Below are 16,446 nucleotides of genomic sequence, written 5' to 3'. Positions count from 1 at the left end.
CCCAAACTAATGAAAAACAGTGAAGTACGATGTTTCCATGTAAATCTGAACTAGAGTGGACTCTCTTTGTCCTCCTGTCATGTAAAAAATAAAATGGAGGCTGGCAAGGATGGCAGGAAGAATCCAGTCCTTTGTGTTTCCTGAAGTAAAATTATTCTCTGGAGAAGGCAGAGCAGGAATAAACTTCTTTATGGGTCGGGAGGCTTTACTGACAAGAGCGGCTTTTATCGTCCTCAAACAGGCAAAGCCTTGAGTGATTGTGGTAAGCAAGAAAAAGGAATGTTGGCTTTTCGCAGTGCTGGAAAACAAACTATTTGCCAGATTGCAAGGAGTGCCGAAAAGGTACCAAGCTTCTCTGTTTGAATTAACCACAAGAATAACCTGCTGAATTAAAAGCTTTTCCGTGGACCTCTGCTGCTCTCTAACGGTGCCTTAAAGGATACTCAGCACAAAGTTTACATGCTCGTGCTGTAACTGTAGTCAAGTTCTGTTAAAAATTTTCATGCAAAACAAAAAAAAAATTCGTGAGGTCCTTAAGAGATGTTACCTGAACAGATAACCCACAACTCAGGTAGCTATTGCTGTAGCCACAGCCGGGACATTTTGTGTGTGGTGGGAACGACGGTAAAGGAGAGCTAACACATAGAAATGAAGGTTTGGAGCGTATTTTAGACGCAGCAATTGCAGAAGTCTGGAAGAGTGCAAACCTCTAAGAAATCCCAGTTTTCAGAGCTTTGTATAAATTAGTATACAAAATTATTCTTCATTAGTATTTCAAAGAAAAAAATTAGCACTGAATTAACTGTATGCAATTAACAGAAACTAATGTTTGCACGTATTGCTCATGGGACATACAACATCTCTTTTCGCACTCTTCACGCGGATGTCCTTATCTCCCATTACAGCACCATTGGGCAGCTGCCATCGTTCCCTCGAGCCCCACGCTTTGCTCAGGAAGGAGCTGGGCCACACGTGGAGGAGTCTTTCGGCGATGAACACGCCACCGCTCGTCCCATCGGCAGCGAGGCACGAGGCCGGGCGGCCTGCCTGTGACGGGGAGGGCAGGGCCGAGGGCAAGGCCGCTCCAATGGCCCAAAACCAGCCTTATTTTGATGGGAAAGCACACTCGTGGACTTAAAGTGTGGCCCAACGACACCCAGTGGGTGGAAGCGGTCGCATCCCATGTGGAAATGGCAAAAAAAACAGAAAAAAGATCAAAATTAGCAGCCTCTCTACAGTCCCCTGGCTCACCGTGTCCCCTCACGGGCCTAAGAAGGGGCACACGCCACTCCCTCACGGTCACGGGTGGGGTCCTGCCGTGTGACATCCCCCCCGCCCCCCCCACGATGAGAGCCAGCGTAAAAGGGGCAGAAACCGGCCGAGGAGGCTGGGCCGGCGGAAGGGGCCCGGCCCCGGGGCCGGCGAGGGGCGATGTCCCTGGGGAGAGCGGGGGGGGAAGGGGGTGCTGGAGATGGCGCCTCCCCGGCGCGAGCGCGGCGGGCAGGCGCGGGTAATGGCGGCGCGGCGCTGAGGGGAGGGGAAGGCAGCGGGCGCCCTGCGCCATCTCCCCGCGCCGCGGGCCGGCGCAGGGAGGGGAAAGGCGCCGCTTCCGCCGCGGCGGGGCGGGCCTGGGCGGAGAGCGGCGGCGCGGCGGGGCCCGGCGCGGGTAGGGGCGGCGGGGGCCTCTCCTCAGCATCGGCCCGGTGGGAGAGGCGGGGGGGGCGGCTGTCTCCCTCAGGAAGCGCCGTGGCCTGCGGGGCCTAGGGTGGAAAGCGGGGCTCGGAGGTCGCCCCCTCCGTGGCAGCGGCCGGGAGGCTGCGAGGGAGGGCACGGCGCAGCGGGTCGGGCCCGGGGGCGGCCTGCTCCTTAGGTGCGATCACTGTTAAACCTTAATTAGCACGAAACCCTATAGATGGCCCCTGGTTCGTGCGGGGGGAGCGCAGGCCGTTGCTGCGGGGCAGTTAAATTTCCCCTCCCAGTGAAGGATGTGGGATGTTGACCGTTGTTCCTGCACAGACACACACCTCCGGATGCTTTTGTGCTCTGAAATCAACTTAACGTGGGTATTTCAAATGAAAGGAAGGATTCGGGCTTTTTATAGCCCATGGTCTGCGTTTTTAATCTAATGTTATTTTATTGTTACTGTTGTTTTATTGTTCTTTTTCCTCAGCGATGGAAGCGAGTCCCATCGTGACGTCCAAGCAGCGAGAGGAGGTGGTACACGGGGTCCCGACGGAGGTGGTGTGCACGGCGTTCTCCAACTCCGTCCTCGTGGTAGTCACACAGTACGGCAAGATGGGGACAATCGTCTACGTGGACCCCAACACAATCGGTGACAACGTGGGCAGGCCCTCACTCACCACAAAGGTGCTACTGGGCAAGGACGAGGTGAGAGCGGATATACAGTGCACAGGCAGCAAGGATAAGGGGGAAATGTAGTAGGTGGGGCTGTGCAAGTTGCCAGGGAGTTGATGAATCACAGCAGTTAAGCGGTATTTGCACAGTGGTAAGATTAATTTAAAAATCTCTTCTGAGGGAAGAGAGGTTCATCAGAAAAATATGCGTGCTCATCTGCTCTTTGACATAACAAAAGTTTAACTAACCGTGAGTGGTTTGGGGATCTGTTATTTTGTGTTCTACAGGATATGGATTGCTTCGCCGTGTTTATGGAAGGTTTGATAAAGCTCCTGTTGATTTAAGGGTTGCAAGATCAAACATGCAGCCTTTGATAACCTTTTTTAGGTTTCTATTCCAGTGAGTTTGTTTTCCTTTTTTCTTGCCTCCCCCCCCCCCCAATCTATGCCAGCCCCATAATGGACTTTAGTTGCCCTCTCCCAAGTGTGCCTGCCAGCACCTACCCTTGATAAAGTTTAATTTGTTTTGCTTCAACAAAATGAGTTTTTATCGACCATTTCACAAAGCTGGAGAGAAAACAGAAGAAAATGTATTTTGCAAAGTGTCAACTAGTCAAGCATTAAAACAGAAAGTTACAGAACTACAAGATTATGAGGCTTTCCATCGGGATTGGAGCTATCAAATATTACTTGCTAACCTTAACTAGAAAAACTCTAGCAACACAAATTCCTGATTCTATCCGTGGCTTCTCCTTACGGAGTTCTTGTTCTTCAGCAATAGCCTTCCTTCTCTGGGTGGGAGATGTTTTGCTTTCCCTGCTGTGATGTCTGCTAATTCTGACCACCTCCACCCCCAAGCTGTTTTCGTGTTTCATTTGGAAATGGGAAGTGCCTTTGTTTGCTTTGTTACATGGTATTTTTAAATCATTTTACCAACTTAATCGATCTAAACTTTAAGAAAAGGCTTTCATAGTTTGCTACCTTCCTGCTTGTTACTGTTAACATCTCCATTTGGGATGGTGCACACTTCCAAACCGCACTGGTAGCTAAAATCAAGCAAACTTATCTGGTAAATACATAACTGTGGGTGTAAATAAAACCTAGACAAGCTGAATGGTTCAAAGCTGAACCAGGGGAGGTTTAGACTGGACATTAGGAAGCATTTCTTTACTGAGAGGGTGGTCAAACACCGGAACAGGCTTCCTAGAGAGGTGGTCAATGCCCCAAGCCTGTGAGGGTTTAAGAGATATTTGGACAATGCCCTTAATAACTTAACTTGGTCAGCCCTGAAGTGGTCAGGTAGTTGGACTAGATGATCGTTGTAGGTCCCTTCCAACTGAAGTAGTCTATGCTATTCTATTCTAATCTATTCTTGTTAAAGAAACTTCATTAAGAAGATTATATCCCTTTTCTTCCCTCCTTCAGCACCACTACTTACTTCTGTTTTTCATTATTCTATTATAATCAAAACCAACATGTCTTTCACACATGGCTTGCAAAAACTGTGCATATAACACCATTTTGGGGTCTCCAGGAATTGCAAAAATAACAGGTTTTTTCCAGAGCTTGTCAGCAGAACATACCCTCTTTGGCAACAAGTTTTTAAAAGAAAATTGTACTTGGAGATGTCTTCAGAAATCTGGCTATGATAGAAATAGAGGTATTTTGATCCATGGCTTTTCATATAATTTGATATATTGGTGACATAATTGGTGGGAGAATTAGCGGAAGGAAAGATTCTCTGTACTGACTTTCCAAGTTTTCCAAACTGGTGCAAAACTCGATTCAAGTGCAGCTCCAGTTAGGTTGTTTCAGGGTTTGGGTGGCTGTCACTCGTGGGTCCAAACTCTTCCCTTTTAAGCTGGTTGAGAAAGTGCTTTCTGAAGTTCCCCGTACAGTGGCTTGGCCTTGCTGACCAGCCAAACCGCATGTCTGTTCCCAGTCATGTTGGAACCGCTCAGCAAACTGCACACTCAGTCCGAGTCCAGTATCGACAGGTTCTCAACACACTCCATGTCATTGCAGGACTCCTCCTCTCCTAACTCGTGTGGGAGGACTCTTCCAGCTCTAAGAGCGTACATCTTATACCTTTGCTTTTCAGCCCCTCGTCCATGTTTGTGCCAAAAACCTAGTGGCGTTCGTCTCTCAAGAAGCTGGGAACAAACCTGTTCTTCTCGCCATGGCTTTAAAGGACAAGACCATGGAAGGAATACAAGCTCTACGGGAAGTGATCCGAAGTTGCCAAGTGTGGTGAAGTTGTGCCATCTGGATTCAAGGAAATGATCTTGAGTCCATGACTCATCACCACTTATTTAAAAGGACAAGAAATGAAAATGATGGAATGTCTTTGTGCTGGTTTTGGGTGTACTGAGGAATTTCATGAATTTTTCTCTACTGTGTAGAACACTTACGGGTTTTGTTACTGTGACAGGTTTGCAGTCCGTATAGTCAGTGATGAGAAGAGAACAATTGTCTCAACGTACAAGAGAAGTAGTATTTTTGTCACATTGGGTGGGATGTGTATTTGGGAAACGGCTCGGCTCTGCGTTTGTGTCCTGAGGAGCGATAGGTGCCAAGCTCTGTAGCTACGCTGTACCGCAAAGGGGGAACACCCAGTGCAGAGTGAATAAAAGAAACATTGACAAATCTAATTTTACCTGTTTTCTTTTTTGCTCTGTGAAAATCGCTTCAACTGAAACACAAGCCTTGGTAACAAATCAACAGCAATTGCATAATAGGAAAGATTTTCTTGCCTGTTTTTAAGGAAATTAGTCCTATATGACTGCTTTTGTCCTTATGTCAGTCCCTTTCCTGATGTAGTCTGAATCCATTTTCCACTTTCACTCTGGTTTTAAAGACAGGCAGATAATTATGCTCTGCAAATTTCATGACATCAGAGTGGAAGACAGGAACCCAAATTAGTGGTAAGAAAAAGACAAAGTAACAGCTGCTTCTGGATTACATGGTACCAGCACGTCGGAGAGGCAGCACATACATAGCTTGGACCACCGGCAACGAGCTGTCCCTCTCCTAAAGCACCTGTTGTAGGGGACAGAAGGGTTTGGGGGGGTTACACAGGGGTGTTTCTTCTGAGTCTGTTGAAAAAAGAGTGTTGCGTGAAGTTGTATGACTTGATGCAATGCTTAACAGCCAAACTTTTGCCATTTGCGTGGAAAGCACATTTTTTTTTACCTCTTCTTGTAACAAGTAACACCAAGTAGTAAATTTTTAAGTGAGCTATTACACACTTTTGTCACTTATGAACTTGACTGAGCAGAGAGAGGCCAGGTCTTGGATTCTGGGCAGGGAAGGCTTGTGCTATGTTAAGACCTGCTGGTATCAGTAGTATCAGCACAGAGCCTGTGCCTGCCCCACATAGATCCAGTTGCCAGGTCATTTCTGTTGCTAAAAAAGTCCTCTAAAAGTAGAAAAGCAGAAAGTGCATTTCGAAAGGACTCTTTTCTCTGAAGTAAGGGTTATTTACAGTATTTAAAAGATTATGAGAAATGAAACTGTTTTTTAAAAGTACATCCAAACACTGCAGGGTTGCAGCTGCCCTTGACAAGAAATTTCATCTAAAAATAATTTTCCGAATTGTGCTTCCAAGAATCAAAGATTTGCATCTGTCAGAACTCCAAATTTTCCCTCTTTTAACACTTTTTTTTTTTTTTTTTTTGTGTCTAGGAGGGCTGAGAGAGGCATGTGGAATTTGTTAATGTCAGTCCTGGTTTGCTAGTAGGGATTCTTTCCTGACACAAAATTCAATGTATTTCCCAATTCCTGGTGCTCTTATGGTGTCCGTAGCTCCAGCAACTTGTGGAAACCATACATTAATTAGCAAATTGAATGTAAATCACATCTTCCACCACAGTGATATGGTGGCATACCACTGCTATGCCCCAGAGACCTGAGTGTTGCTACCTGAAAGTCAGCCACAAGTAACCACCTTAATTTCCTGGCTCTGTGTGCCACCAGGCCTGCGCAGGGTGGCGGGTAAAGAAAGGACGTGGAGTTCTCTCCCATTTGATGCTCAGAGCCAGGACAGACTTATCTTGTTGCCTTTCCGCAGGCGATAAATTAGACCTCAAGCAATCGGTCCTTCGACTTTGCTCCTCTCTGCTCTGCAGTAAACCAGGGGGAAGGCCTGCCCCAGAAAACATTCACAAGTCTGCCGGTACCGCCAGCTGCCTGCCTTTTAGTCATCGCTATTCTCCAGGTAAGGATTAATTCCCAATTGCAAGAAAATCTGCCTTTGCCGCCCAGGCAGAGCTCTCACCCACGGCCACAGGACACGGGCTGGGGGCAGCGGTGTGGGGCTGCATCGTGGCTTTCCATCCGTGTTTGTTTTCCGGGCGTGGGTGCCAAGCGTGGCAGACTGGAAAGGTAAGTTTGGTAGCTTTTCCGCAGGAGGCAAAACCCGACCTGCTGCTCCAGCTCCCGCAGGGCCTGGCGCGCAGCGAGGGTGAGCGGGGTGCTGGCAGGGCCCGCTGCCAGCGGGCGGGCAGGGCTGGGAGGGTGCCCGGAGGAGGAGTCTCCCACGGGTGCAGGTGGAGGAGGGCACAGGGGATGCGGAGGCAGGTGCACGGCAGCCAGACCCGCTCCCGGAGGAGCCCCGCAGGGTGAGTGGGGCCCTGGGGGGGTGCGCAGCAACTGGGGGCCCCCCCCCACGGAGCAGAGGTTGCCCCAGCCATCAGTCCTGAGCACCCGTGGGAGCTGCTGGGAGGGCAGGGCCTGTTGCAAGAGCCCTGTGCGTGCGTCACCCACTCCTCCGGATGGGCTTTAAGGAGGGCAGCTTTAAGGGCTGCCTTAATTTATAGCTATGTGCTATAGGTCCTTCCTCCTGGATGGCCTGGCGGGGGGTATGGAGAGGCTGGTCGGGTAAATAACCCCCATGCCCTGGCTTTATCTGAAAGCAATCAGGAGAAAAGGCATGTCACCTGCGCTGGTGGGGCTGAGCCTGGATGCTCCCCTCCCTGGGATGGGGGTCAGGGACCTCTCCCCCCTTGCTGGGGCGCACAGCCAGCACCACAGAGGCACTGATGGGGTGCTGCGGGGGCTCGCCTTTCCTTTCTGACTGCCCCAGCCCCACAGGGGCTGCCGCCAAGGTGGGGATTTGTCCCGGGTGCTTTGGGACACTGGGAGGGATGTGAGCTGGGAGTCCAGGCTCTGGCAGCCTGCAGATGGAGGGGAATCCCTGGCACAGTGAAAAGCCCCGTTTGCAGGTGGCCTGGCTGAACACAGGTTTCACTGCTGAGTTTATCTTCTGCTCAGTGCTCACGGAGCATCTCTAATATCCCAGGGAGTGAGCGTAACAAGTAGACACTGCGTGGCAAGTACCTGCAAGGTGTCTGAAAACAGCCAGACTGGATGCGGCACTGGCGCAGTCCCGTTGAGGAGCTGAGTTTTGCAGCTAATATTATTCTCTGTGTCTCCTCACCGCCTTTGTTTTGGAAGCAAATGGCCTTCTAACTGCATTGAATTGCCCGGCTACCTTGCACAGCCACGATCTAATTACCTCTGGAGCTGGGAGTCCTGTCTCCAAGCGGCACCGAGGCTTTTGTTTTTAATGACTTGCTCCACCGCGTTCCGAGTGTGACAATATAGGGGAGCCTGCCAGGACCGGCTGCTGGTGCCACTGTGCTCGTACCGCGACGGCTGGGAAAGCTAATAGGAATTGGGATATCTTGGGCCAAGCACCTGTGGCATTGCGCTGGGTCGAAAACAGAATAAATGGGTCTAGGGATGAGCACAGCTCTCCGACGTACCCTGGGAAGCAAGCTGGATCACGTCCTTCCCTATCATGATGCTCTGGTAGAGGGAAAGCGTGGCCAAATCCGGCTGTACAGTCCCAACCTGTGGCAGGACAGCCCCCAGAAAGAGCGAGGAGCTGCAGGGAACAGGGCACAGCCGGGCTTTCGCCTCCCTCCCCGCGCCATGAGCTATCTCCAGCCTCCTGTTAATGTTTACAAGGCAGGTCTGGCGTCGTCTGTCCAAAGACCAGATCCCTCCCCGGCTCTCCCCAGGATCCTGCTTCCTGCTGGCCAGGGCAGGGCCACGGGATGATTGCAGGGAGGAAGAACCTGGCTCCCCGCTGCCTCTGTAACACTATCGGCCCCGCTCTCCCTCCGTAACATCTCTGGCTCTGCTTCCCCGCTTGCGGGCGCAGGTATGCCGGGGTGAGCTCCTGGGACCTCGCCAGCACGCCACCGCCTTGGGCATCTCAGCTTACAGGCGGCTCCTGCCAGGCAGGGGGGGGAAGGTATTTTTAGGGCTGTTGATCTGACACCAGCTGAGTTTCCTCTCTTGTGAGGTTGGGGTTCGGGGAGAGGGCAGGAGATGAAGCTGCCAGGAGAGCTCCAGCTTTGGGTTCTGTGTTTAACTGGACTGAGGTCATCCCCTACCACTCTTATCTGTGGCAGATATTTTCTTGCCTCTCAGCAGTTCGTGCTTGCAGTTTTACTCCTAGGCGATAGTTACCCAGCAGCTAAAATCTTTGTTTATTAACAATGCACTGAGAAGCATCTATATTGTTAGAGCTCTGCTCGCAGGTTGTTGGTTTTTTTTTTTAAAACCACTATTGTTATACATGGGAAAAAGCAGCTTTCCATAGATTAGCAGAAAGAGAGGCCAAACATGGCAGTTTATGCATCTGTTGGCCTTGAGATATGAAGCTGCCCTATAAATAAGAGCGTATTATTAGGTTGGTCCTTGCTGTCTGGAGCCGCAGGGTACACGGTGCCCATACGCCCAAGCCACCATCTGCGCCAGGAATGCTCGGTGCTTAGGGGTGACCGGCTTCGAGGAGGACAGATCCGTCGAGGAGATGCCAGGATACTTCAGCATCCCCAAAGGGCAGCAGCTCTGCCTGCTCTGCCTGCAGCATGGCAGACTTGCTCCCTTGTGCTTAATTCAGGTGCGGGAGGGACCGCTGGCTGCCCTTCAGTTCTTGGGACTGGCATTGCCAGCACACCGAGACCCCCATGATCCCGAAATGGCTGAGGCTGGCCAAATGCCCTGGGTGATGCCAAACCTCTGGCTTCTCGGGCAGCCCTGGGGTTTGCCTCCAGCAGGCCACGCACGAGGAAAGAAGCCAAATATCGGGGGAGGACCACAGTGATCCCAGTGTTTTCTGGGCTCCCAAGGAGGACATCAGTGTCCTGATGGCTCATTGGTAAGGGGCTTGTTATTATCATGGGGGAAGGATGAGTCTAACCCGTAAGTCTCTGGTTCCTGATGGAAAAGGGTCCTGAGCCACAAGTGTGAACTCACAGGGCACAAATGCAGGCAGGTCTTTCCTTTTCAAGCGGGATAGTGACCCCTGAGAAAACCAGAAGTAGCAAAGCTGGGAAGGAGAAGCGTGTGTTTTGGGGGACACAGGGACTGCATACACCTCCTTGGAGAAAAGGGGGTCCGCTCTTGAAGGATGTTTGCATTTTCCTGCTGGGAGAAGCAGAGCCAACCATGGTGAATAGGCTGGTTTGGGTGAGGGACACCCTGGAAAAAGCCTGGGGAGGAGATAAACCTCACAGGAGGTTTGTCCACACTGTGTGGGCTGGGAAATCTGCTGGGACCTTCCCCTTCACCAGCTTACCTCCGTCCTGCCTTCCCACGCCGCTCCCCTTGCCTCTCCCTCCCTGCAGATGAGTAATGCCACACGTGCCTTGCCCTCTCCTGTGGCACCCAGCACCCCGGGGCCCAGCACGGCGGCCAGACTGGCCTCGGCTCCCCCATCCTCAGCCCTTGTCCTGCTCATGGCTGCCCACAACAACTCTGAGGACGGCCGGCAGCTTTTCCTGACCACAACAGCGGCGCAGGTCATCTCCGGCATCTTCGTGTGGTCAGCGCTCATCGTCACCTTCCACCAGGTACGGGCTGGAGCGGAGATGGGGCTCAGCACTGGGGTTGACGCAAGGGCAAAACTATTGATTGCCCCCAAGTTCATTGCAAATCACTCAGCTCCAGATAAATATTTCTTCCTGTTGCTGCCCGGAGGGGATATCTCCACTGTCGGGAGCCTGGTGCTGGCCGCTTGGGAGGGTGGACTTTGCCCATGTGCTCTCCAGGCAGCTGCCAGAGCCGGGAGAGGCTGCAGGGCATCGGCACTGCCCAGAGGCAACACCTAGCGGGGTTTCTCATCTGGAACCCCGGAGTCTGTGCCTTTGGGGTGTACGCCGCTAGCTGCCTTGAAATGTACTGCCAGCGGGCATGTTTTTGGGTGCTGCATGGATCCGTGCTGCTGAAGGCAGCCCTGGGGCAAGCTGGTGCCTCCGAGCGCTGGGACAGGGCTTCACAGGGGCTAGCGTGGAGGAGGGCATGCTCCTTGCACAGCACCAGGTTAGGGACCCAATTTCCACATGTTTTTGTGGAAGGGATTGCCCCGGGGACAGGGATGGAGCCTGTCTCACGTGTCTGTCCACTGTGGTGGGTCTGTGGTGGAAAGCCAGCGGTGCTTTCATCCTCAAGAGTGTCAACATGGGACAAGCCTCCTGCAGCCCCCCGGGCTGGGGGCACCTCTTGTTCCCCTCCTGAGCTATGGTAGCCACAGCTCTGCACGCTGGGCACTTTGCAGATCTACACACACCTGAAGAATTACACCATCCCCAAGGAGCAGCGCTACATCATCCGCATCCTCTTCATTGTGCCCATCTATGCCTTCGACTCCTGGCTCAGCCTCCTCCTCCTCGGCAGCCACCAGTACTACGTCTACTTCGACTCGGTGCGCGACTGCTATGAAGGTGAGCGCAGCGTCTCCTTGGCAGGGAGGCCGATAGCAAAGCAGGGCTCTCATCTCACTGACCTCTGTCTCTGGAATGTCCTGGATTGCACAAAATGGCAAATCTCCATCTCTTTCACTTCCCACTCTCCCTTCCTCCATGCAGAGGTTTTCCCCTTCCTTCTCCATTCGCAGCGGGGAGGGGATGCCCCACGGGTAGACACGAGCTGGTGCCTTTCTGCTACCTGCCTGGAGGCTCAGAGGGACCCCAGCATCGTGCTCCTGGGGAAAGAGGTTTTCTGGTTGCCTTTGGGGTATAAATGCAGCTTCTCTAAAGAGGAAGGTAGATGTACTTAAGAAACTGGGGAGTTGGGATGTTTTGAGGTGCAGGGGAAGCTCGTCAGGGGTTGAGGTTGCTCTTCCACCTTGTTGCTCTCCCCCTGGGGCACTGAGGGGCATGGGCATGTGTATTACTTCAGGTTTGGCGTATATGAAAAATAAGTGATGGGGATGTTCAAGAAAACTGTTCAGGACCTGCTCCTTGCTTGCCACCAGCCGCTTGTGCAGCCCCTTAGCAATTCTGAGGTCCTTCCAGGCAGATGGTTTCTGGCCATTGCACTCCTGCCTGGGTTTGTCTGGGTGTGCATGGAGGCCGGCTCCACGAGCACTGCTGGGATGTCCAACTGCCACCACGTGCACGCAGGGTCTGTGTGTGCATGGAGGAGCTGCTGCGTCTGCAACGAACCCTGTGCACATGGTGCGCTGCGTCTGACTCCGCTTGGAAATCAGATGGATTTCACCTGCTGCTCTTCTTGCTAGGCTCCCACTCACCAGTGTCCCAAATTCTGATGCTGTGCCAGGGTGGATGAGAAGACACCTGAGCAGGAAGGGATATGAAATGTAATAACACCCCCCTCCTGGATCTCCATCAGCCCTGCTGATCGTGTCTGCCCTTGCCTTGCCAGCTTTCGTGATTTACAGCTTCCTGAGCCTGTGCTTTGAATACCTTGGAGGGGAGAGCACCATCATGACAGAGATCCGAGGGAAGCCCATTGCGTAAGTCCCAGTGTCTCACGAGTTCCTCTGCCCTCCACCCGCTTTCCCCATCTAGCAGCCCCAACGGCATCTCCTTGGCTTCTGCTTCCAGGTCCAGCTGCTTTTATGGGACCTGCTGCCTTCAGGGTATGTCCTACTCCATCGGGTTCCTGCGCTTCTGCAAGCAGGTGGGTACCCGACGGGGCGCATCGGCTCCGCTCCCCTCCAGCGAGGGCTCTCTGGGCGGCAGGTCCCTTCCCCACTACCCTGCCCTGCTTCACCGCTCTCCCGAGATGCTCTTTTGGGGATTTTTCTTCCTCCGAGGGAGGCAGCTCACCCAGCCCGCCGGCACCTGGCCAGCAGCCGGGCGCCGCGCTCGCTGTCCTTGCCTCTGACTCACTGCTGAGTCAGGGTCTCCTCCCACTGCAGAGCCGAGATTGCCATCTCCGTCCAGTCCCGGGTTAGCCTGGACGGCTCTCTGATCGCCAGGGCTGCGCTGCGGGCTGAATCCTGGCACCGGTCTGTCCCCAAGCCACCAGGTCCCACCCCTCAGAGTGACTACGCTGCCTTTCAGGACCTGCCTTTTGGGAGCCCTGCTCCCTCCCGTCTGCAGACCTTGAGCTGGTTCATACTTCACCCCGCAGCACTGGTCACTCCTGCTCTCTCCTCTGTGTCTCTGTCCCGAGAGTAGAGGGGTTGGCTTGCGTGGGGGGGCTGGGGGTGGCAGGAGCTGCAGGGAGGGCAGTGAGACGTCGCTGCTGCCCGGGGTGCACCGTGTCTCTCCCCTCTGCAGGCCACGCTGCAGTTCTGCATTGTGAAACCCCTCATGGCGATCGTCACCATCATCCTGCAGGCGTTCGGGAAGTACCACGACGGGGACTTCAAGTGAGGATGGGGGTCAGGCTGGGGAGGGTGAAAGGGACAGGACGGGTCCCTGCTCCATCACAAGGGACAGGGTGTCCTGCCAGCCCCACCCGGGGAGCTGCTCCACGGGTAGTGAGAGCACAGGGAGCCCGAAGTGGAATGGAGACTCACTGCCTCCAAGTAAGAAAGGGACAAAACTCCTGTGAGCCTTAATAAAAGAGGTCCCACCAACAGAAGAAAAGCTGAGAGTGGCCCCCTGCTCCCCCCTTTCTCCCTGCCTCTCCTTCCCCTCCTAGGCTGTGCTCTCCCCCATGGCAAAGCCACGCACTTCTCCCCCCTCCACTTCTTCCCTCCTTGCCTCCAGTTGCACTTGCTTCGCTTCCCACGAAGCAGGGCAGCAGCTCTCTCTCTCTCCCCCCGCAGCGTCCAAAGCGGTTACCTCTACATCACCATCATCTACAACTTCTCGGTCAGCCTGGCACTTTATGCCCTCTTCCTCTTTTACTTCGCCACCATGGACCTGCTGCGCCCATTTGAGCCGGTCCTCAAGTTCATCACCATCAAGGCAGTCATCTTCCTCTCCTTCTGGCAAGGTGGGTCCCACCATGGACGCCCAGTGCTTCTCCTCCCCTAGCCCCATCTGACCCGGGGACGCAGGACCAGAGCTGATCCCTCTCCCTTCCCCTGCGCAGGGACACTGCTCGCAATCCTGGAGAAATGTGGGGTGATCCCTGAAGTTCAGATCATCGATGGGAAGGAGGTGGGAGCTGGGACGGTAGCTGCTGGCTACCAGAACTTCATCATCTGCATTGAGATGCTCTTCGCTTCCATTGCCCTGCGCTACGCGTTCACCTGCCAGGTGTACAGAGAAAAGAAAGAAAACTCAACAGGTAACTCTTCCTCTCTTCTTCCTTCCTTCATCAGTGAATAAGGAAAGAGGAGACCCCCCCTTATAGCATTACCAATGGGATGCTAAAAGCCACCAGAGGAGTTTCCTTCTCCTGTGCTCTGTGAGTTCCTTCTTTTTCCCTCGTGATACCCACGAGCCACAGCGAGTGGATAGGAAAAGAGACCTTGGTGTGGATGGGCAGAATTAGGGGATGGGCAGATTATAGTATTACGGCACATGCTGCTGGAGAGGTTCCATCCTCTTTGAAACATGGAGCTGGGGTTGCCTTTCTTCTCCTTGGCGCTTGCCACCGCAAGCTGACGTGGGCCACGATGAGGCCCTGATCTTGAATTTCTAAGAAAAAGTGTCACATCAGTCTTGGAGCGCTTGGGCTCGTTGCCTGTCTACCCTCCTGCTCTCCCTGTTTTTCAGCAAACCTTGCCCCGATGCAGAGCATCTCGAGCGGGCTGAAGGAGACCATAAGCCCGCAGGACATCGTGCAGGACGCAATCCACAACTTCTCACCTGCGTACCAGCAGTACACCCAGCAGTCGATGCAGGAGGCAGAGCACAAAGCGCCTGGGGAGAACGGGCACGTGGCCTCCAAGGTGGAGGGACCGAGTGGCAGAAAGAGCAAAAACATTGAGAAGAGAGTGCTGATCCTGTCAGACGAGGAGCTGTAGGAGACGTCGGAGGGGACAGTGACACTGGAGAGGTTTAAACCCATGCAAATGGGTTGTCTCGAGGCTGAGACAACCTGGTCTAGTCGGAGCACCGAGAAGCCAGGAACTCTACCCAAAAAGCCAGTCTCTCGAAGGGAAGATGCAATAACCCAGGGAAAGGTTAAATCAAATAGTGCCAGCTTCTGCTGTCCCATCTCTACTGGTGTTAGGGATGAGGCTGTCTTTGCTCCGGTGACTGAGCAGCCCTGAGTTGTGTTCTGGGCTTTGCTGCCCCACTGCCGCTGTCTCGATGCCAGCCCGTGCCCGTGCCCACGCTGGGGGATGCCAGGCGGGAGGGGAGCCGGGCTGCAGGACGGGCCAGCCGCCCTCACCCTCCTCTTACCTGCAAGCAGTGCCGAGGCTGGAGAGAAATGCTTTTCTCAGCACAGTTCTGCTCTAGTTTCTCCCGATTTGAGTAAAAAATGATCTCGAAGGGCCCCGTGGAGAAAACCAGCCCAGGAAGGTGACTTCACTTCACCTCAAAACCCGGTAACGGTTGAAAGACGTCATTCCTTATTTTTACATCTCTTCCCCTCTCCTTTCCCCAGAAAAGCCTACATAGTTGTGCAGAAGACCTTTACCAGGGAGGAAGAGTAAGTCATCCTCTTCTCCCTCCAGATGGGGATGCAGCTGTCCGAGTAACTCCCCCAGGAGCGGCGGCAGGACCTCACTCGGGGCTAACGCAGGGCTCACAGCTGCATTTCTGAGAGCTGCCGGTGACAGAAGCGCTTGTTTACATCTAAACCTTATCTCTGAATGGATCAGAAGTTAAAAGGGATTCCAGCTTCCTTATCAGAGTCTTTATTAGGGAACCAGACTGTGACTGGCGTGGTAGGAATGCGCTTATTGGGAACTGTCTGTTCCTCCTAACCCCTCGCTATTTAGCATCCCTGGGCTTTGCCCACCCTGTGGGAAGGCAGGCGGGAGCTGAGCCCGGCCGGGTGACAGTGGCGGGGATGGAGCCGCCGCTCGGGCCAGGACCGCTGGCGGGGGAAGATACTGCATGGAGAGATTTTCCCCGTATCAGTAACGGAGAGCGCACATCCTTCTGTTAAACTACTTCTCTGGGGTTTTTTCCCCCAATTTTTAGTCCACTTTCTATTCCCCTATTAATCAGATGATCCCTGGGAACTTACTTAGACACTGGCCGGGCTGTTGTTTGGGGGTGGGAGCTGGGTAGTGAAAAGACGAGGGCAAGTCTACAGCCTCAGATTTGCAGTCGCGTGGCAAACAAACCAATGGGTAAGGCTTAGAGCCATTTTACACACAACTCCTAGCGTGTTTTTTTTCCCTGCTCTTAAGCTGCAAAATGTAAATCACAACATGAAATTATTTTATTTATGAATTTTTTTCTAATAAACAGCAATTTCTACCACGGAGTAAGCAAGTGTTTTCACTTAGCTCAGCAAGCAAAGCCCACGATCTGCCTGTTCCTGCTCTAATGCTGATGCTTTTAAGCTCAACGTCCTCCTTGCCCCTCGATGCTGGCCCAGCAGAAATACCTGCACACGCAGCATCCTGCACATTTTGACATTCCCACAGGATTTGTGCTCATCTTTTCCACTCCACAAAGAGTGTGTGTGTCCCGCTTCCTCTCCTTGCACTGCACCTCTTCCAACCCTTGCCTAAGCTATGGATGCAGCAGAGCTGCTGGATCCGCTTTAGCCAAGCTAATCCCAGACTCCAGCAGCAACAAGACAACCTCTGTTTATTATTATTGGAGAAATCGTATTGTGCTGGAAGCCCGGACTCCACACGAGCCCCTATAGCTAAGCCTGTCTTGCAAGTCCCTCTGCTCCGAAGCACCACTGCTCATACCTGCTCAGCCGGTGAGACCGCTGCCGCTTTTCCTGCAACGAGGTCCATAAG

The 16,446-nt window shown here is 53.1% G+C and overlaps 2 protein-coding genes across 4 annotated transcripts; both read left to right on the top strand.

Annotated features, from left to right (window-relative positions):
- The first annotated feature begins 1,424 nt into the window (after positions 1-1,424).
- Positions 1,425-5,005, top strand: PSMG3 (proteasome assembly chaperone 3). 3 transcript variants are annotated; one of them, XM_075165294.1, is made up of 3 exons: positions 1,425-1,510; positions 2,171-2,388; positions 4,456-5,005. In XM_075165294.1, exons 1-3 carry the CDS (start codon positions 1,432-1,434, stop codon positions 4,606-4,608), a joined length of 450 nt encoding a protein of 149 aa, XP_075021395.1. In that variant the 5' UTR covers positions 1,425-1,431; the 3' UTR covers positions 4,609-5,005. The 3 variants fall into 3 exon arrangements, with proteins under 3 accessions (XP_075021395.1, XP_075021397.1, XP_075021396.1); XM_075165296.1 differs by lacking the exon at positions 1,425-1,510 and adding an exon at positions 1,561-1,666; XM_075165295.1 differs by lacking the exon at positions 1,425-1,510 and adding an exon at positions 1,709-2,059.
- Positions 5,006-9,814: 4,809 nt separating this feature from the next.
- Positions 9,815-15,956, top strand: TMEM184A (transmembrane protein 184A). The gene is made up of 8 exons (XM_075165292.1): positions 9,815-10,219; positions 10,924-11,089; positions 12,033-12,123; positions 12,215-12,290; positions 12,896-12,987; positions 13,390-13,559; positions 13,659-13,856; positions 14,288-15,956. The coding sequence occupies exons 1-8, from the start codon at positions 9,995-9,997 to the stop codon at positions 14,536-14,538; spliced, it is 1,269 nt and encodes a 422-aa protein (XP_075021393.1). The 5' UTR covers positions 9,815-9,994; the 3' UTR covers positions 14,539-15,956.
- Positions 15,957-16,446: the final 490 nt, after the last annotated feature.

The sequence above is a fragment of the Calonectris borealis genome, chromosome 16 (genome assembly GCF_964195595.1).
Source record: "Calonectris borealis chromosome 16, bCalBor7.hap1.2, whole genome shotgun sequence".
Lineage (NCBI taxonomy): Eukaryota > Metazoa > Chordata > Aves > Procellariiformes > Procellariidae > Calonectris > Calonectris borealis.
Note: the sequence above shows the minus strand (reverse complement) of the source record. Positions and strands in the feature narration are given on the sequence as shown.

Bases quoted from the DNA above. Each gene is read 5' to 3' on its own strand.
- TMEM184A (XM_075165292.1), top strand. From the start codon at position 9,995: ATGAGTAATGCCACACGTGCCTTGCCCTCTCCTGTGGCACCCAGCACC. The intron at 10,220-10,923 runs GTACGGGCTGGA...GGCACTTTGCAG, and splicing joins TCATCGTCACCTTCCACCAG to ATCTACACACACCTGAAGAA. The intron at 12,988-13,389 runs GTGAGGATGGGG...CTCCCCCCGCAG, and splicing joins TACCACGACGGGGACTTCAA to CGTCCAAAGCGGTTACCTCT.
- PSMG3 (XM_075165294.1), top strand. From the start codon at position 1,432: ATGTCCCTGGGGAGAGCGGGGGGGGAAGGGGGTGCTGGAGATGGCGCC. The intron at 1,511-2,170 runs GTAATGGCGGCG...CTTTTTCCTCAG, and splicing joins AGCGCGGCGGGCAGGCGCGG to CGATGGAAGCGAGTCCCATC. The intron at 2,389-4,455 runs GTGAGAGCGGAT...TTTGCTTTTCAG, and splicing joins TGCTACTGGGCAAGGACGAG to CCCCTCGTCCATGTTTGTGC.